General features: G+C 39.1%; 1 protein-coding gene across 10 annotated transcripts in view; it reads right to left on the bottom strand.

Annotated features, from left to right (window-relative positions):
* MEIS2 (Meis homeobox 2) overlaps window positions 1-21,412 on the bottom strand; it is a 174,168-nt gene that overhangs the window by 146,192 nt on the left and 6,564 nt on the right. For all 10 annotated transcript variants that reach the window (XM_054827277.1, XM_054827281.1, XM_054827279.1 and 7 more), the window contains exon 7: window positions 11,139-11,253. In XM_054827277.1, the coding sequence (XP_054683252.1) occupies window positions 11,139-11,253 (115 nt within the window). The remainder of the gene's footprint in view (window positions 1-11,138; window positions 11,254-21,412) is intronic.

Below are 21,412 nucleotides of genomic sequence, written 5' to 3'. Positions count from 1 at the left end.
TCATGCCAGGATGAGAAAAATCAATGTCCGTGTTTAAAAGACAGAACTACTGATGTGCACGGTCACTAAACATCACAACCTGTTCTATAGCTCTAGAGTACTACGGAAATCGGGGGGGGGGGGGGGGAGAAAAAAAAAAGAATGCGTTGCACAATCTTGTCCTAAGCCGACGTTACCCTTGGATCCCTAAGACCTAAATATGAACACAGAATCAAGTTTTCCTTGGTCTACATTCACTATGCTTGTTCAGAGGGAGAGGAAAAAACCAAACAAAAAACCCCCACCCAAACCCCCCAAACACTAAACAAGGAATACACATATGTAGTGATACAATATTTTTTTAAACATTGGAAACATCACTTTAGACTTCTTATCTTCATGCAAATATCACTAAAGAACTAGTGATGTGATCCATGTCATCTTTTATTGCTCACTTTATAAGCCCTATCAATTAGAAACAATACAAAGTTAAAGATCAAGACTATTTCATTCACCTTTTTTCACCTTTGTTGAAAAAAGAGAAAGTGTCAAAATAAGCAATACAATTTACAAATGCAGTATATCCACTGCTGTTTTTATGAAATTCAGGGAGGCCAATACAAGAACGCACTTGAATGTTCTGCATAACCCCGCATTCCTGGAATATCAGAGCAGTCCACTGACAACAGATGACCATTTTATAACAGTAATGTAACATCTAAGTACTCTCGTGCCCATTGTACAGATGGGGAAGAACGCACATCAGAGAGGCCACGTAACTTACACCAGGTCCTAGTTCCTCCTGGGTAGGCAGCCGTATCCTTAGCCCATGGCAACAAACTGAGGAGCTACAGGCAGGCCACCGAAATAACAGATGTCTTCCCAGTGACCATACTTGTTATTTGGATCGTGCCTGCAGCTAGCAGGGTGGTTAGGGTGACCATCACTGTTTCCTGCTATCATCCCATCCTTACGACTATACTGCTTTCTTATAGTTCCCATAACACTAGAAAGTTGCAAGTCTAAGTTTCTACATGTGTTTTCACATGTACATTTTTATTCCTGTAAGCATTTTTAAAATATTCATTCACATCTACTGCATGCACAAAGATTTACACAAGCCAATAGAAATCACTGGTTAAAATTGTAAGCATTTATTTGAGGATGATATCCTAAATATATAGGCACTCATCGGATTTTAGAAATCCTCGGCTTATCAAGACTTACACATAGATGGCTTGATTTTTTTTTAGTGAATGAAAAACCTGAGTGATACAATCGATTAAGTGAAGAAAGGAGAAGGTAGAAAACAGGAGAAATTACTCACTTCAGCCTATAAAAAGCTTCTTGCAACCTCAGCTCTAACAATCTCTAGTACAAGTTAGTTAAAGGAACCATACAAGAAGTTTGAGAAAGAAGGAAGCCTATTTAGATCCCAGACCTGGGTTTATTAGTATCCTGCGATCAGTCCCTTAAATTAGAAGTAATTTATAAATTAAAAGCAATGATGTTTTACAGTAATGCAAAACCAGATTGGTTTGAAAATTCAGAACCACAAACAAATGCACCAACCACATTAAGAGCCAACTAAAGGCGGCTGTCAAATTTCCTTCACCTGTCCTACTTCCCCAGACTTAAAAGCTGCTCAGAAGCTGGAGCAATCACGGAGTGGTTAGCACTCCTCGTCTCAGGCAAAGTAAAGACAATAAGACAAAAGGCCCACAAGGTATTACCATGCGTAGTGCCATAATGCAGTGTTTGATGCTCTAGAGGGCCTTCAACAAGTACTGTACAGCCAAAAATCAATTGAAAATCAGCATGATAACAGAGCACGAGTTGCCCTGTAATAGCCTTAAGCCCCCCAAGGCTATGTGGGTCCCTTTCATCTGCCAGGCTGCGCTGACGCTGGGGGAGCCTGGCCTCCCCTCCCCAGCACTCGGGACACGTCGGTGCCTTTTACCTGCTGCTTTCACCTTGCGCAGTAAGCAGAGCTGACAGCCTCAGCGGATCTTTCCAGCTTGCAAGAGTGGAATTTGATTTTTCGTGGCATAGGGTTGGAGGCTTTAAGGGTTTTGGGGTGGTTTTTATGTTTTGCTTGGTTGTTGGTTTGTTGGGTTGTTTTTTGTTTTTTTAATAAATTTCTCCTCTCAGTAAACCTGCTGATTTTGGTCTGTAAACATCCTCAGCATGAAGGAGATCCCTCTGATCCTATGGCTGAATACACAGAGGGGATTCCTCTCTTGTATTTAACAAAGTACAACTCAAGAAGTAAGAGAGAAAGAAACACTGTTCGATTCCATGCAAATTGTTATGCATGCAACAAAGCGGGCCTACAAATATTTCACTCATATGGTAGGTTTAATTTCAATATTTCTTTAATTACTTTCCAACAATGTCTGGTTTCTGTTGAATTTACGCTAGTACTTGGCATTTGGTGCAACCCCAAAAAGATAAGATACATATGTCCCCTATTCACAGTCTTGGCATTTTTACCTTAACTCAGGCATTGAAGTGATTGGTTTGAAAAATTACCTTGCTGATTAGCTGGGTTTTCTGGTAAATATATAGCGCTAATCCTTAAATTCTGAATATGACATAAGGTATACAAATGTTCTGTCTGACTCAACGGCAACATATCACGGCTTAAGGAGGACATGTATGCTGATCTCTGTGAGCAAAGAAAGAGCTAATTGGGAGTTAGATTCAGTGTGATTATCAGCTTGTTTATGATAAGGGAGTACTCTTCTGAATAGCACTGTAAATTCATCCCTGATTGTGGTGTTAAACCACAGCTCACTTCCCCCCCCCCCTTTTTTTTTTGGTTTGGTTAGAAGGGGCTTTAAACTATTTTCAGCAGATGACAGTGTCATGCTTTGATTTTCTTCCGTCTTAAAAAACAAATCAGCCACATGAGCCCAATGTCAAATTTCACTTTCTAATAGGAGAAAGGCACATTTTAAGTGTTTACTATAAGAACACATTTGGGTAATTTTTCCCCATGTCATTATGAACATTAGACTGACCCAATTAATATGAAATGTTTCTATGCTGCTGGAACAGACCGTGTTACAGAAAGAGCCATTTGCACAACCTGTTCATGATTATGGGCCATAAGGACACAAAGATGGCATAGACATTTGTGGACCATCTGAATTCTTACAGGGGAAGAGGAAAGAGGGGGGAAAAAAAAAAATGATGTTAGCTGACTGTTGTGGGTCATGTTTTTTAATCCAGAGTATTGGACATGTAACACAGCAACAAGAGCTGATCATTTTGTTTAATCACCTTTTGGATCTTTGCCAGATGGTCTCTATTGAGAGCGCTGCAAACAGAGAGAGATGAACTGCGTCTAACATGCCACTAGAGCTTTCCCGTAAATGTCTGAGAACTGAATCCAACAAGAATTTAGTCTCAGAGCAGAAAGGGATACATTTAAAAACTATGTGCATTAACTATACTTTTCCCCATAGAATCCTCACTTGGCATGAATAATTTACCCTCTCTTATGCTAATGGGATCATGAAAGTATCCCTGTGTCTTTAGTGCAGCTATTCTCAGCTTTCAGTAATTACCCCACCCAGTGAAAATAACATGGCTTCTGCAGCTGAACGGCCTACCGCTACCTGGCAATTAGAAGGATCATGGCTGACAGAGGAGCGGTCCAGAGATGGACACGCAACTCTCCGGCACACCCAGGAGCGGTTTGAAGAGATGAAAAGCCCTCTGCTCCGAACGTTTCCTTAGTCGCTTAGGATCAACATGGAGAGAGCGGCTCCTGCAAGGGCTTTTTGTATTTTTTACTGGGTTTCAAGGGTGACGTAGAAGATTCTAATGTACCGTCCGGGCACCCTAATATTAAGAAATCGTGACATTCCTTGGTCATCGACAGTTAAAAGAAAGTTAGTGAGGTGTTCTTAAATTACTGCCATCTTGTTAAACAAGAGGGAGAGAATTAAAAAGTCAATAAATGAGTGTCCTTCAGTATCTGACAATTTTATCAGCTACACAAAGGAAAATTCTGTAGCATTTAATTAACAAAAAGTTTTTAAAAACCCATTACAAAGAACCAGGCTTTGACCTCTGTCCATAGCACTCCGTGCTAGGTAGTTCACTATGTAAAAATTATCAGGCTAAAACATCTGGGAAAGAAAGCTATGAAACAGCAGGGAGCGTGGCTGGTTTATTGTTTATCTTTTGTTTATGAGGCAGTATTCAAGTTTAATTACTACTCTAAATTAAACTCTAACAGGCATCAGGAGACATCCCTTTACACGACTAAGTTAAAAAAAAAAAAATCCAGAGATTCCAACACTAGATCTTTCAAATAAGTTGGCATATATAGGAAGAAATTAGTCAGTCTGTAACAACACAGGAAGACATTTAAGCACTTGCTACTGTATGTTTGAATGTGTTGCATTATGAAACCATTAATATTGTAACAAACATGCAATTATAATTTAGAAAATGGGATGTTATCTAACATTTGGAGGCAAATTGGGTTAGGCTGAGTAGGATCTGAGATGGAAAGAATGGCCTAAGGGGGAATCCTACCTTTTTCATTTTGAAATACAAATATATAAATATATACACAGAGATATACACATACATGTGTTTAAACCATCCAGAAACATGAAGTCAGAGGCAAACCTCTCAACAGTAACAATCTCTTCAGTAAAATTGTCTAGCTCTTTTCTCTGAACATTCACGCATAAAAGGGAGGAAAGAGTTCACTTGTTTACCGTAACAGTAAGTGACCAGTTTTAGATGAACTTAGCTGTAGGAAAAAATAAAAGTTGAAAGCAACTAGCAAAAGATTATTCCAGATGGCATCTGTCATATTGTATTTAGGGTTATTTTAAAGAGATTACTGCCACTATGAAAACATTCCATTGACAGAGTTTTCCTAGGCTGCATTTGAAATCTCAGCACAACATACTTCAAATATGGAAGTAAATGTTTTCTAATGCAGATATAGATTTTTATCAACGTCAAAATATAAAAAACCTGCATGGATTAAAAGCTAAGAGTGAGCTGAGCATCTTAAATACAGTATAATAATTTACACCCCCCCCAATCTTTAATTTAATAAATGGTGAGGAATCTGCAGTTGCCACCAGCCTGATTATTAGAAAACTGTACAGTGAATCTTCGCTTCACCATGAAATTTTAATGCTACTTATTGAATAGTGGGTAGGGACATAAGTGTTCCATGACTCCAGCAACCAAACAAAAACTGCAAAAAGATGTATTTGTTCATGCAATAAATGGAAAGAAAAGAAAGGATGGGAGGATAGTAAAATGTGACTATATTTAGCTAAGCTGGTTCTGGCATCATTATGGTTAATGTGCATGTGGTGTGCAGTGTGAGCTCAGCAGTTACTGGGCCAACTGTCTCAGTATTTCTGGGAATTCTGCCTATTCACAGTGCAGGGATTGTTCAATTGCTGCAAAATGTACAAAATGAATTTTACAAAAATGAATTGTAAGGAAGGCCCCATTACAACGATTTTACAGCAAAGATGTCAACATCAATTTTTCTTTCATGCATAGCTAATGATTAAAACAGCATATTCCATTTGCCTAAGACAATTTATTTCATATTGGCACATCAAAATATTGAAATACAAAGTTATCTTTACTCTACCCTTATTATTCATTGCTGCTGAACCCACACCATTGTTCAAACCATGAAAAAATAAAGCAAACTTGGCAAGAAATACTTAAAACAAAGGCTCATCAATATTCTCCAATTTGTCAACATCTCAATTACAGCAATGGAAAAAATGTAAATTTCATGTGCTTTGAACACTAAGGGGTCTATTCTTCTGTCAGTGCACATGCGTAACTCCCATCACCATTAATGGGAATTACTCATACATATCAACACAAGGATGGGCCCCTCAAACTTGAAAGGAAAAGATGAATTAATAAGGGCTACTCTCTTCCTGTATCTTCCTCAGCTGAAAAAAGTCATTGTTCTTTAAGAGTTTTTCATACTTCATACAGTTCACCTTTATGAGAGCTGTGCCTTCTGAAATAATGCATCTCCAGTGAAGCATTATTTATTAGCAAGTTTGATTTTTCAGAGTCTGGATGCTTAAGCCTTTCTATTAGGAATTTCCTTTCTTACAAAAGACAGCTCTCTTCCAATAAAACCATACCCTATAGCTTTATAGGTAAAAAATACAAAGGAATAAAAATATGTTCTGAATCCTTAAGATGAATATGCACACTAGCCTCAGCAGGCTTACCTATACATCTAGCACTAGGGGAAAAAAGTTTGAGCATCAGCTTTTGGATATTAAGCTTCCAAAGACTTTGCATGAATGCATTTGGTTTGGGGTTTTTTTTGTGGTTTTTGTTTGGTGGTTTGTTTTTTTGGGGGGTTGGGGTTTTTTTAAATTATTAACAACACATCCCTCTCTTTTTTCTGGCTATTGGAGTTTAGTTCAAAGCTTTATGTAGTTTCAGTAGAGTTTCAATACTAGGACGGGCCTTTGGGCATTATCAGCTAGTTTTGTAAACAAATTTAATTTGTATACCATCGTTATTACAAGATGGTATATAACGAATCAGATAAGAAATAGACTGCCTAATCTTTCCAACATGCATCAACCCAGAGACGTAACCTGGAATGAACACATAATTTCAGCTGATATCTTGGCTGGCTTTGCCCCGAACCAGATGATGAGGCTTTGCCACAGAAAACTATTGTGGACCAATTTGTGGGACAAACATCAAGCTGTCACAAAAGTGTTTCAAAACTACTTTAAGCTATTGCCCTAGAGAGTAGGTTCACATATTATTTATAAAGGGGCAGATCTTTTTCGTTCAGCACTATTTCCACCAGAAAAAGCCACCAAACCAAAAAACCACACACCGATGAACTACTCACATGGGTAAGGCAAAGTGGATGTCACGCCCATTTATTATTTTTACTGCACTATAACCTAGAAGAAGTTTCTTGTCTCTGGCTTCTCACTTATGGTTAAGTTTACGACCCCAGGCCTAACCCTAAAAAGATGCTGAACTTCCTGCGAAGTCCTGAAGAAACACAGCCTCCATCTGACTTGGCTGGATCGGGCCCTTTGAGTGACTGAACTAAGAATATGACAAATCGGGTATACAATCCCGGTATCATAAAATATGAAACTGAAACTATTCCCTGGTGCCTTCCTGTAGACCACATGTTTTTAAACCTTAAAAAGATTTATTTCCCACTTTTCATGCATAATCTGCCATATTCATTATTTGAAATATCCCATAAAGAGATTAAATAGGAATTAAAGTCTGGAAGCGTCATATCCATCACTGTGGTACAAATGGATGCTGAATTCTAGAAGTCATTTAGCCTTGTATGTAAAGGCAGTGGCCGTTTTCACTTTGTTTCACAAAGAATAAGGAAAACACAATACCCCAGAAGACTTTCAGATGTGTTTTTTCCCCTCCAAAGAAAAGGGTGGATGATAAAGCTACACACACCTTTTAATCTTCCGCTTAGGGTGGTTTTTGGTTTGGCTTTGGTTTGGTTTTTTTTTTTTTTTTTTAACACATATATTCCCTGGCAAAAACCCCAGGGTCTTCTCTCTCCCCTCCCCTTCTCTCAGCCCCTTTCCTGCCATCTCCCTTGCTATAACTCAGCTAACCCAACAGAACCAGTCAGTTTTAAATTTCAGTTGGGACCCCGGTGACCTGTTAATGAATCTACAGAGAGGAGAAAAACTCACAGTGTTGAGTTATGCCTGGTGTTGCTAGCTGACTTGGAGTCAGAAATGCTTGAAGCGTTAACGTAATTGCAAGAATGTGAAAAATGAAGCGTTGGGCTCCTGAGCAAAGCGAAAGGTCAAAGCAAGCCCTACACAAAACAAGTCTCTGGAAGATGGCCTCATTAGACCATTAAATCAGCTGCTTCTTTTTCTCCTTTGTAAGATGTTTAGAGTGTTTTATTTTTATTATTGAATATATTTAACTCTTTCCAGGGCAAGGGGAAAGTTGATCAGACCTACTACATAATTACTAATCTCTGAAATAGTATTGCACTGCATTGATCTGCATTTGTGAATCTGAACTGGGATAAAGTCAATAAATGCTTGGTAGATTACAGGTCACTAGTACTTTGGTTTGCTAGATGATCAATATGTTGTATAGCTTAGTTTTCTGTTGAACAAGTGAGGTGACATGTTAAGAACAACATAGACACTCACCACTAATAAAATTAGGATAATCTTTCGACATTTACTGCCTGAAGGCCCTTTCCTTAACTCTTTCAATGCCAGCATGTTTCTAATAATAGCAAACCTTGACTGGATTAACCCTTTTGATGCCAAAGGGCAGTCATGCATTCTCATGGTGACACTGTCCTCCATAAACAGACAAAACACCTACACCTTTTTTTTCTGGGTCTAACTTTCAGAACTATGGACGGATTCTTCTGTGTAATAAATAGATCTACCTCATGCAGAGAGAGTCTGCAAAAATAATGTCATCACTCCTCCAACTCCTTTCCATCTCCCCCCCCAAAAAGAAAATAAATAAAATTACAAGCTGCACATCACAGACTTAAGGCAAAAGCAGAGACCCCTGGAAAGAGTGCTCCCAGGAGCCAGAAGAGACGGACTCTAGTTTGAATCAATCTCTGCTGCCACCAGGCATCAGTGTAGGAGACCATAAGTTGCTAATGTAACCCAAGACTCTCTAATGATGTCCCATTCCCAAGAAATCCTTTGGGGCAAGTGGAACACTTGAAGCACCATTTGTGGAAGGTCTTGACAAAACTGCAGGGAAACCAAGTTGACCCAAATAAGTAACTGCACCAGAATAGCTCAAGAGGGCATCTACCCATCTTGGCATTGCCTGGGACTGACTCACTGCCAGTTCATGAGTTATGAAGTAAACCCTGCCCCCCTCAAGAAGCATAAGGAAAATTCAATACAGGCCTCCTTCTCTTTAGTCTTTCCCAGGGTTGAGAGGGGGAGAGCAATCCAAAGCTGTCTCCAATGGGAATTTTGCTGGTGCTGTAGGATCATACATCTTTCAGCTGCCAGCAGCTGAGTGGAATGCTGATTTGCCACTGGACGACTGCTTCCCTTTAAAAGGCCCAACTGAGCACAAAGGGAAGCATACTAGTGAGGTTTCACCCTGCTAGGCTGCGCAGCACTAGTGACTGATTTGGCCCTTCAGCAGTTGTTCCCCTTCTGCAGAAATGAGTGTAACAGGTTTGTTTAAATCATATATATTACCAGAAACCTCAGTCTCCAGTGGGAAGTTGGCGCAGTTATCATCAACTACTTTTTCTTATGCTGAGCAATATTTCTTGAGCACCCCAAGTTACGTGACAAGCGATCGGAGACTAATGAAATGCAAGATTCCTGGATGTCGATACAAGGGATATCTTTACATCAAGCATGGATTGATGAAGAAACCCTTCTAATTTCTAAGGGGTTGCTGGGGTAGAGTGGAGATACAGGTGTGAGGAAATTTCTTACCTAGGGGTAGAATGAACATGCCGTGGCAGATGACTCAGAAGAATCATTTTTAAGTATGCAAATGATCATCTGCTACACCAAGCATCTTAGCCACAATATACAATGTAAACATTTGATCAACAGTAAAGCCTATGGCCACCTAACAGACATAACACCGATTTCCTGCTTAGCAGTCAAGCTCTCCCTTTCGTTAGCTGCTGAAGCTGTAACAGTTCACACTGGGCCTCGTACAGCTCTGACCCAACCGCATGGAAAAAAATCCCGCGTGACTCATGTTGGAGTTGGATCACACCCTATGCCATGGCTGCTTTCTATCAGCAATAAGATTACAAATGTATAAACAATTCATACAAATAGGAGACAAACCCAAACCACTCTACCAGAAACAAACTTTGCAAGTTCCTCGAATTGCAACGGGTACGACACCAGATCGTGAGACAGACGAGGGGATCTAGCTCTGTGCCAAGCAGTGGGCCACGTGAGAGACGTGAAATCACATATCTGCTCCGCCGCCTAAGCCTGGCAAATATCACGGTGGGAAGCTCCCCCAGCGCGAGGCTCGTCACGGCAGCTCTAGCCCTGAAGGCTGCTCCCCTGTCCAGTTTTGGGAGCCCGCATGGCCAGTTGGATGGCAGACCTGTCAGTTGGCTCTGTTGGGTGTGCGTGACCCTCATGTGGGGGAAACGCGGTGGCAAAATGCTGTGGATGCATGAGATGGAGGGAGCATATCATAAGACCTTATAAAGGTAATCTCTCGCTAGCTGAGGCTTCCGATGTTTACAAAGAAAAACAAGAACAGAGCCCACCTTAAACTTTAGTCTTCAAAAGAGAAAAAAAAAAAATCAATTCTGAGTCAAGATCCAAGAGTGACAGTAGACCATCTTTACCCAACTTTTAGCACTGGAGGCTTGACTCTTATGCCTTCTGGAGTCACTTATACTTCTAATGAACAAGTGTAAAACACTATCATATCAGAATGACAGCTTTTGACACTCGCTCAGCATGGATGCAGATGACCACACACAAGGTGCAATGCAGTAGGAAATAAAACAAAAACCCCTGAAATAATAATCAAACCTCCTGAACCCTTGAGAAGGCTTCACTCTATAGATCCAGCAGAGGTTTTGCAGTTCAGGTACATCTCTATTTACCATTCCGAATTCAGATTTTCAGAAGCAGAAACAAGTCTGTACAAGCACACGTTGCAATAAACATTTTTCTGTCCAGTTCGGGTTTTTCTTCTACTTTATATCATTTAGCAGCTTCATAACTTCATATAGGAGTCTCTTGCCCAGCTAAAACTACAGGTTAAATTTTCCATCTATAACCCAGCTCAAACAACTGCATCACAGCTGGAGAGTATGTCTGTCATTATATTTACTTACACCACACAAAAATAAACTGTAGATAACCAAATTTGTAAAGGAATTGGCAGAACTAATCAATTGTTATTACAAAGCTTGTTTGAAGATTAGATATTTCGCTTTGAAATAATAATAAAATGCAGCTAAGTGGGTTAGGAAAAGGAAATACCGTCTCCCTAAGTTACAGCTGATTATACTGCAAGTCTGCCACTCCATGTTTACTCTAAGGCAGATGTACTGATATAATAAAAAAAGCTGCAGTTATTTTAGTCATGCCTACTTTGAGGAGGGAAAAAGTTTGACCTTTTACCTTGCTCGCTGCTGTTGTCTCCGCTCTGGGAAGCATGGCCCCCACTGGAGGGCCCCGGTGTGCCTGCCGAGTGCGTTGAGGTTGCATCATCGTGGTCTCTCCAAGATGAAGGATTCTGGTGTCAGAGTGCCAAGGAATTTTTTCCACAGTTCCCATTCCAATAGCAAATGAAGAACAGAAAGAAAACCGGGAGAAGAGGGGGGGGGGGGGGGGAAAGTATACACATTAGCATTTGTGAAATGTGCCAAACACCAATACTGTTTGCACAGTGTAATAATTCTTCAGCAAAGAGAAGCAGAGGAGGTACAAAGATTTACTTGGTAAAATAAAGGACAGATTTTTTTGCTGTTTTAAACTTTCCAAAGAGTTGTCTGGATTTCATTGTTTGACTAGTACTGCAGGAGAATATTTCAGGGGAGGAAAAAAAAAAAAAGTTTCGTAATGAGCTATACAGGGGGCAGGAGGGAAAGAATCAACCTGCACAGTTCATGATACTAGGTGTTCACATTAGGATCAGGATGGTTGGTGTGCAAGCTATCTCCCCACACTTTGTTTTTCCAGACTGACTAGAGATAGGAGGGGAGAGGAAGAGGAGGGAAACTGTTTCAAGAGGTAGAGGAGAATGTGTATGGGAGAGGAGCGTGCCCTCACACCCTACTCTCTCTCACCCATTTGAACGCTGGAAAAACTTCAAGCAAATGCAAAGTCATGAGGGGAAAAAGCCAGCTTTCTCTGAAAGATATTATATACCAGGAAAGATGCTTCCTCACCCCCCCCCACCACCTTGACATGACACATTTCAAAATACTTTCTAGATGTATCACTCTAACAGTTCGCTTACAAGTATTGTCAAGAATAACCACCAGGTGATTATATAAAATAACATGTATAGTGATTTTTATGTAATTCTTTCTACATTACTATGCATAAAACACGACAAAAGGGAACGCAGACATACGAAGTTTGCAAAACTTGGCTAAGTAAGACCTCAACTACTGTACTTTAGTCACATAATTCATACGAGCTTTCTAATTTATTGAGTATTGGCTTTCCTGGAGCGAGGAGCTGCTATTTAAAAGGGTAAGTGAGGAAAACTTAATGTTACAGTTTAGTGCTACTTTGTTGAGTGTATTCTCCTCCTGTCCTCCTCCCCTTTCCTGATCATTCCCAATACCCTGCTGTTGCTTAAAGGAAAACAGGAATTCTACTGTACAGGAAGAGCTTTATCAGCACCACATGAAGGCAGGCAAGAGATGGAATTTCCTCTGGCAGAAAAGGAGAGCAAGAACACATGAAACAGATCAGACTAGGGGCTGGACCTGCATTACTTGTCACCTGTATATGACAACTTAAATCAAGCACATTATAATAATTCAACAACAAAACAAGCAAAAAAAAAAAAATCCCCCCTCGAAAAAAAAAAAATTGCTTCTTAGGTTTGATTGTGTTTTAAATCTGCATTGTGAAATAACACCAGACTACCAAAGCACGAGGAGATCCTGAAAGCAGCAAGTGACAACTTTGGATAAATTCTTTGAGCAGGACTGATTCTGACCTCATCTACCCCGACGTGTAGTAGGAATAAGTTCAACAAAATCAACTGATTTACCCATTGTAAAATTCAGTGTAAGTGTGATTAGAATCAGGTCCCAAAATATATATTGAAACATCTCAAAGTAATCTCCTAGCACTGATTATTACCACATGCTCTATAGCAACGCAAAATATAACTGCCAAATAACGGCTTGCTACAATACCCAGTAACATAAATCTAACGGGCCTGACCCAGATCACAGCAGAGACAAAGGGAAGAGCCCATGACTTCAAAAGGTTCCCGGTAAAGCCCTAGGTGACCAAAGGGTAAGAAGGATCCAGATCCCCTTCACCTTACACAGGCGCACACGTGCACCCACGTATGTGGTTCCACGGCAGGAAGATGTGAGTAAAATCAGAAGACAGGCCAGGATCTGAAATTCGCCTAGCCTATCAATGCAAGGGACAGCATGACAGCACTTATGGCACTAAACCACCACCCCCTCCAAAATCTAGAAGTCTGATCTAGTTTTCCTCACATGGAATCTCAGCAGGAAGGGGGAGAAAAAAAAAAAAAAAAAAAACACAAAAAAACCAAAAAACCAAACAAACCACCAAACAATAGTATTTTATATTCATTGAGGTTTTTGTATGAATTAGATTGCAAAAATCACTATTAATACTGTAACTCCCCATAATTTAATTTAAAAAAAAAAAAAACAAACAAAACACCACCCCATTTTACTATCATTCTACAGAATCAGGTGGAAAGAAACACAAAAAGAAAGAAGTCTTGAAAGTTCAATCAGCCCAGATGTTATTAAAAAAAAAAAAAAAACTAAAAAAAAGTTGAAAATAAGGTTAGCAAAAAGTTCAGATGGAAATAAAATGCAAAAACCAAGCAAGTTTCTTTACAGCCTGGATTAAAACACAGTTGTGCCTATGAGCTTCTCTTTTTATCTCTGAGTTAGGAAGCCACTCAAATAGCTTCAAGCTGAAGGCAAACAGCAGACAGGAGCTCTTCAGCCCTCTGCAGCCTCTTAGCGTCAGCTGTTTGCCGGATGGTAATCAGATAAAGAGCTAGAAGAAATACATGAAAAAGGAAAGAAACAATAGCATAGCATGAGTTTAGCCCTCCAACAACATCAGGCTGGAACCTTCTTTTAGAAAATGTAATAATTGTAACATGTTCACCTAGGCTAAACTTTTCAGGGAACACAGTGAGTTATGTTAATTTTATGCACTGCAGGCTCTCTTAAGCTGGCTGCTGTTGGAGCTCCTTATCACACATATGAAAATTACAATAATTAACTGGTAACACCTCAGCTATGTTTTAAGGCAAATGCCGTCCAAAACCTATCATACAGTATTTCAAAAGCTAGACCGGCCTTTCTGTTTCAAAACCATAATGATTTGGAAAGGATCACTGAATAAGACTTCCCGCAGCCGAAAACACTTGCTGTCTCTACCAGGCTGAGTTGTTCTTGACCTCCGTTTGTAGATCCTGTTTTAGAAAGACAGACTGTATTGATTGGGAATTCAATGTATTTCTTGTGACACAGTTTTCTTGAGGAAGCAATTTGGCAGAATTTTGTTGAAGGACAGAAATAATAAGATGGGATGTTTACAAGATGCGACAGTAGAATGTTGGAGGAATTTGAAAGGGAGGGAAACAGCTAGGCTTTAATATTATAAAAAATGACAAATAACTCTAGGGGTGGAGTTTACAGCCTCACAAGAAGGCAGCATTCTTTTGCTTTGGACTAAGATCATTGTACGTGTGAACAAACTTCTCTTTTTCTCCCCTAGACTTTTCATCCCTCACGAAAAACTTCTTGGCCAAATGCCTAATCATAAGTAGCTATTTTATGTATGTTTTCACCAAAAAAAAAATGGAGCTCAATGACACATCTAAAGTATAGTTTACTAGAAATGCTTTCTTAGTATAGTTCAGGTATCTAGAGAGATCCTGATCTAAAGCCTGCTAACATTAATGGCAATTTTTTCTATTCATTTCAATGAAATTTGTGTTAAGGTATCACACTGTGAAAAAACAAACAAACAAACAAAAAACCCAACAGAAAAGCAGTTAGCTTTAGATAAATTACGCAAACTGTTAGCATGGCTTCTCATATCTTCTTGCAAGTTTTAGTAATACACTTTGCAGAAACACATTGAAGAGTGAGGATGGCGTCTGCCAAAATACAATTGCCTGTTTTGTGTACGTGTGCATATTACACAATTTTCACACACATATGACCTAAACTAATGCCAGATACCGTAGAAGGTAAACAGCACACATGTATCTATTCCCAGTAGTTTTAATAATTGGGAGTCAAATATGGTGCTCCTCTTGCTCTTACCTAATTGTGTTAAAGAGCAGTGTTACCAGGAGAAAAGCAGTGAATACTGAGTAGAGCACAATAGAAGGAGATGGAAAATAGATACAAGAAGCTAGGTCTCCAGGGGCAGTATTTTCTATTTGCTGGGCTACAGACTCGCAGCTGATAATGCAAGTTGTAATTAATATAAAAGCAGGAGACAATATGGGGAAAGCTTGTACTAGCAGGGCCACAGGAGATCACTCCGCTGCTATCCACTGTTTCTCATTTACACACACAGCCTTCCCTAGAAAACACAATTTTGCCAGTGTTTTTTCCCTTGAAAGTTAAAAAAAAAAAAAATTGATTTAGCATCACCATTGAATTTTGCTAAATCTAGAAAAGAGTAAGAGAAAAGACAAGAGTCTCCTGGTATACAAAGCAAATCTGATGCGTTACTCTTTTGTCGATGCTGCAGATCTGGTGGAAACTGTAAGAGTTTTTAACTGCTACAGGATTTCTTGAGCAGAGATGTTGTAACAGAGAATTTTGAGGCAGGATAACCTTCTGTTAAATTGCAGTTCTTACTTTGTATGCCCAGAATTTCCCCTGGGCGAAGTCTGGCTAATTTTTCGTGAGTGTGTGTAGTCCTGCTAGGGCTGATTCTGATCTCACACTGCTTTTTAAGGTGATATTAAAGACTCAATTAACCATAAGGAATTTGCTTCTTATTTATAACTGGGAAGTAAAATCAATCAAGGCCAGCTGATACCCATGTGAGTAAGCTGAGCAGGATTTGGCTCACAGAAGTTAACTGAAGTTTTAAGTTTACAACTGTGACAGGATGAGGCCCTTCTTACATTTTATCCGATGAAATGGACAAAACCATTGATCTTGCAGGAACAAATAAAACACAGCTTACTTTCATAAAAGAAACTACAATGGCTCTAGGGCTCCTTCTTTGGGAAGATGGTTGGACTCAAAGGTCTGGAGGTTGCTCTAGTAGATTAATTTTGCAAACACAAAACCGAACTGAACTACGGATAGGGATGGCATTTCCCCCCCAAACACAAGCCAAATCCTGCTCACCTTATTCTTACAGGTAACACTTGTAAACACAGTGGAATGACTGATGTGATTCATACCACAAAAATCTGTATCTAGGTACCATGGTATATCAAAAGATGATATACTGTGCCAGACACAGAAACCTCTAACATACATGCACGTGTGTTTCTGTGTGTGCATCTGTGTCTGTCTGTGTTTCGTATGTATAAAGTTCAGGATGGTATCTTAGAGACCGTTGTGGAGTGCAGTAATATTAAACTTACTATGTAAAGAAACTTTCAATAAGTAAATGAGCCATGAGAAACTCTAATTTGACATGATATATATGTTTTCTAAAAAAGACTACTCCTGATATTACTAAAGTTTATTTTCTTACAGATGCATATTTAATATGATAACTTTTTTTTTTTGTATCAGAATTACACAATTTAGACAAAGCACAAGGCATTGTGATCTATCAGATATTTGTGTATATATGTGCATATATGTACAAGTTTTAATTCTTGTCCCTTGATTTTGCATTTGAGGAAAGTGTCAGGAGGAATTTTTTGACACTCCTAGAACATGGCAATGTTCTGAAAAGCTGCATGCTTTGTATTTTTCAATTAAGATTGAAATCAGACATGTAATCCACCTGTCAGCAAGGAACTGAGACTTGAAAAATCGGGGGGCTGTTGTTTTTTTAATTGTCCTTCTACGTCATTCTGTGTGGCTACACGTAATCTAGACTGATAGACAGCTCAAACCAAAGAAGGAACACCGGCATCAAATAGATAATGAAATACATTATCAGTTCCATCTGAGAGAACCCAGTTTAAAATTAAAACATTCAAATTTCAGCTGCAGATTACCTTTGACTGTAGAGTACCTTGTCCCATCAAAAAAAGAAAATAACACAACATTGTCTACAGTCTGAGCAAGTTCCTGATGCTCCTCGCCCCTTCAGAAAGCACAGGGTCTACCGTAACGTCCTAAGTCTTAAGCCACATACTAAGAAATATGGTCATTAAAGAAAAAAAGTTTGCCTTATTATTATTGCCGTTACCTACTTAGTTTCCGTTCTGACACACTACGAACAGAAAGGGCACCTTTGGGGTCTGATCCTGCGTTTCTGGCACACTCAAAACTCCCACTGAAGTCCACCAAAGTGTGGCATACCTGGAGACTGCAGCATCAGGCCCCCAATTACTTCCTCGTTACTCAGTGAAATCTTACCTACAGGTTTAATAATACAACCGGAACAGATACATATTACCCTATTTTTATTTTCTTCTCATCTGCAAGATGTCAGGAATTTGCACAGACCATTCTTTGAGAAGAAATATTAAAGAAATGTCAAATATCTGGATGCCCAAAAGTACAAAATGAAAGTATCTCCTCATTTGAGAGCTGAAAGGTTCAATATTCAGACTAATATTTCTCTTCTGCAGCTGAGGCATCAGATTTCTAATCTGTCAACAGTCCTTTTATAAAAAAGAGATGTATGTATATTTCTATCCATTTTTAATTACATTTTATAAATGATGATCTGTATATTATTACCTCTCAGCTGCAAATTAACTAGAAAATATAAACAAATATCAGAAAGACTCAGGCCCTGATCCTATTCCCACAAAAGCCAGCAGAAGGAGAGCCATAAATTTCTATGGGAGAATTACTAGGCTTCAAAGTAGATTTGTGCTAAAGGAAGAATTGTGTGGCACCAGGTGAAGCCAGGTACAAAAGAAATGCAATTAAAGTTCAAAATGTTATCCTATGCTCAAAAAAGTTTAAAAATCTCCAAATTTCGCAAGCATTATGTTTTTCAGATTTGAATAGCTCGAAAGAAAAAAAAAAAAAAGATTTATTGGCAATCTCAGCAGATAATTTAGGCTGAACACGGAATGCAGGATAGGGCCCAGAATGTTTATATTGAACAGTAATAGATTGTCTGTGCTGGGAAACTCAACTTGAACTGCAGCTGGAAAGGTTTCTTTCCTCTTTTCTTTTCTTTTTTATTTTTCCCCTAACCGATCTGGTTCAGCCAGGGCATAGCTGTAATTACCTTCTTTCCATCTACAGCTAATACCTCAGAGCAATAAAAAAATATGAGGGTGTTAAAAATTCAAACACTAATTATGGGCTGTTATATTTACTAAACACAGCAGAGTAATAACAAAAGTTTCAGCTTCTTGTGGCCAGTGCTGCACTATTTGATCTACCAAGTCCCTGGACCCTTTACACTTACTGTATTACATAACAGTTAATAGCACACTAAAATAAAATTCGATAAACACATTTATTACCAAACACGTATAACACAACCGCTTACAGCTGTCTCCTTTTCCCAGCACAGGTATATCTCTGAAGAGTTCATTCCTTTGTTGATTTTGGTTTTGGGTTCCAATTAAGTTACATAAGTAGTAGAGCAGTAGATTTTGAAAAGGGAAGCGTGCACTATTTGAGTACCCCGTTTAAAGTCTTATGGTAAATATTGGCTAATCCTACAATTCTTTCTGTTACTTTCCCTTCTGCCTGCTTTCAGGTCTAGCAAAGGAATAAAACTGAGAGCTGCCTTAGTTCCTAGTTCAGCACTGTCACCGCCACCACCCCTCGCACTGACATTAAACATGCTCAGTGTAGCTTTATACCACTTAATAAGAATAGAGGTGTATGGATTTTTGGGGTGTCAAACAGCTGTCACAAACTGTCACCTCCACAAGAGAAACCTTGGCACACAACAAATTAAACTACACTTCTTTTTGGCTATCATTATTCATAGCCAATCAGTTGAAATGCTCCTAGTATTTCATGTGCAAATAAAACCATGAGGGGAAGACCCATGGATCAGAATAGTGGGCCAATACATAAAACAGAGGAAACAACATGCTGTCTCTGTCCTTCTGAAGTGGCTCATCATCACCCCTGCACCAACTTTCACCAAATGAGATCTAGCCTGAGGCTATATATTAAATATGCATATCAAAGCAAATGAAAAAATAAACCTGGAGAGTCAAATTGGACAAATTTGCATGCTTGAACTACTACATTTGCAGGTAGATGCTCACAAATGATAGCTCGTTTTTTGATAGTCTTGCATGTTTGTATTAGCTATTTTTTAAAGCTTTTCCTTCTTTATGAATAAAAGTGGATTTCTTCCTGCTGGAGCCTTGTACAGTGCAAACATAAACGCATACGCACACGGTAGTTTGACTAAGCTTTAACAGAGTGTTGAAGTTTTGTTGGGAAAACAAGCTAATATACCAAAAAAAAAAAAATCCAATAAGGAGACACATTTCCCAAAACGCATGAATAAAATGTAACTATGTGATACAACTCTTCATTTCCCAGTTGGTGTTCTGGTTGCACAAATTATTGCTTCCTTTCAAAACAAATAGCAGGGGGCTAAAGTAAAAATGTTATAGCTCAAATCTCCAGGAAATAAAAGGCTTTAAATTATAATACCCAATGAAGTGGTAAACCCTAACGGGTGCAAGATAAATGGGTTGTCATATTTATTTGAGTTTGTTTTTTTGGGCCACAAAAGCAAGAGGAGATTCTCCTTAGGGAAGATAATAGTTATCAAATTATCAAAATGCTAACCCCCTCCACCCCTGTCCTATCATTGTGTGTGAATTTAAATATTATAATGGCGCACTGCAAATTGGCTTGAGCATTCGCCATCTGCCAGAACCCTAAACAGGCTAGTTTATCTAATCTCTTCAATATAAACATAAGCATGCTCCATTTCTACACTTCCACTTGAAACACACTCTTGTAAAGAAACTATACTGGAAAAACACGTACTTTTTTTTCTGTTGCTCTGAATTATACACAATGACCCCCTATCTTTCAGGTTGCCACTCATTTCAATTTCTTTTCTAGTACTCTCCCAGAATACGTATGCACGCGAGTTTAGTGTTGTAAAATACCATAAAACAAATATTTTTGAAATAGTGTCATGCCTCATGGAGTTTATTATCTATGTGTGAGATAGCTGATAAGCAGAGAAACTTTCAGGAACCTCTGCATACATTTTTTTCGCTCAAAATAATAGATTTAAAACGTAAAACATCGCAAAAACCTTGTCCTGCAATGTTTACCGAATACAAATGAGAAAATGAAAGCTAAGGCTTGGGTCCAAAAATATTTCCCGGGCTCTAGAACTAAGCCGTGCCAGAAGTGGGGCATTTAGAAGAATTTATTATTATTTTATCTCCCAATTCAACTTCAGTCCAGGTCTAATGTAATTATCAAATACACACACAAACAACATGTTTTCAAAGGAAACAAAAGCTCCTAGAAAGCTCATTCTCCCTGGGCTTACAGCTACTCTTCTTGACACACTGGGAAATAAAGGCAGGCGCCTGTGCAGAAAGCATGGTTAACTTCACACCGGGTGTTAAATTAATATTTCAACCGCTAAAATATTGGACTGTATCATTTAGATTATGAGTTCAATTGAAACTAAAACTGTGTAAACCCCTTTTCCCCCCAGGGATGCGTTCCTATAAATAAACTAGAGTTCACACCCACTCTTTTTAACCAGAGCTATTCCTTCCCTTTTCTGCGGTACCAGCTGCAATCTTTCCCTTCACATCCCGAAGCCTCTCCGCGTCTACATCTTTTGAAGGATCACAAGAGCCGCTCCAAAACCCGGAAAAACAAAGGCACTCTCCTTACCACGCACACCAACGTTCAGTCCTACACACATAACACTAATTCACCAACTCCTAAAGTGTTAAAATCAACCGCTAACCTACGGTTACTCAATCATCATTCTCTCCAGCTTTCAGTAATACATTGTTAATAATTGCTTCATCAAGGTTACTGTCTTTTATTATGAAGATGCTTCAGGCGTTTGGCAATAAGTCCATATTCTGACAATAAGTTGCTATAAAGCACAAGCATTGGAAACTCTAATGTGCTAACCCCTTTTTTTTAATGCAATGTAGTATTGCCAATAATTCTCATCACTTGTCATCCCCACGAGAGGGGAGGGGGAGCAAATCAGCAAACTTTCTCCCTAACTTTCTTGTCTCGCCTTCCTTACATTGCTGCATTGCTTACAGAGTTGGCAAAGAAGAAGAGAAAGCACCGATTCCCACATCAAACCGACAGTTTGCTAGCTCTCCAAGCCGCCCAGACCAGGAAACTTTACAAACCATTGCAATCTCGCTGCTTTACAGATGGAAACAGAAGGAACCTTTTGCATTTCTACAACTTTACAAAGCGAGAGGGAAGAAAGTGTAAAGATGGGATCCGAGCTTGCAGGAGGTTAAAGTAGTAGTAATAATAATAATAATAATACTAACAGACAACAGCAGCAAAACAATGAGATGGGGGACAGGTCCTCTAAGCAGGTTAAAGTCT

Source organism: Grus americana, chromosome 5 (genome assembly GCF_028858705.1).
Source record: "Grus americana isolate bGruAme1 chromosome 5, bGruAme1.mat, whole genome shotgun sequence".
In the NCBI taxonomy this organism is placed as follows: Eukaryota; Metazoa; Chordata; class Aves; order Gruiformes; family Gruidae; genus Grus; species Grus americana.
The sequence above is the reverse complement of the archived record's forward strand: the minus strand, read 5'-3'. Positions and strand labels throughout refer to the sequence as shown.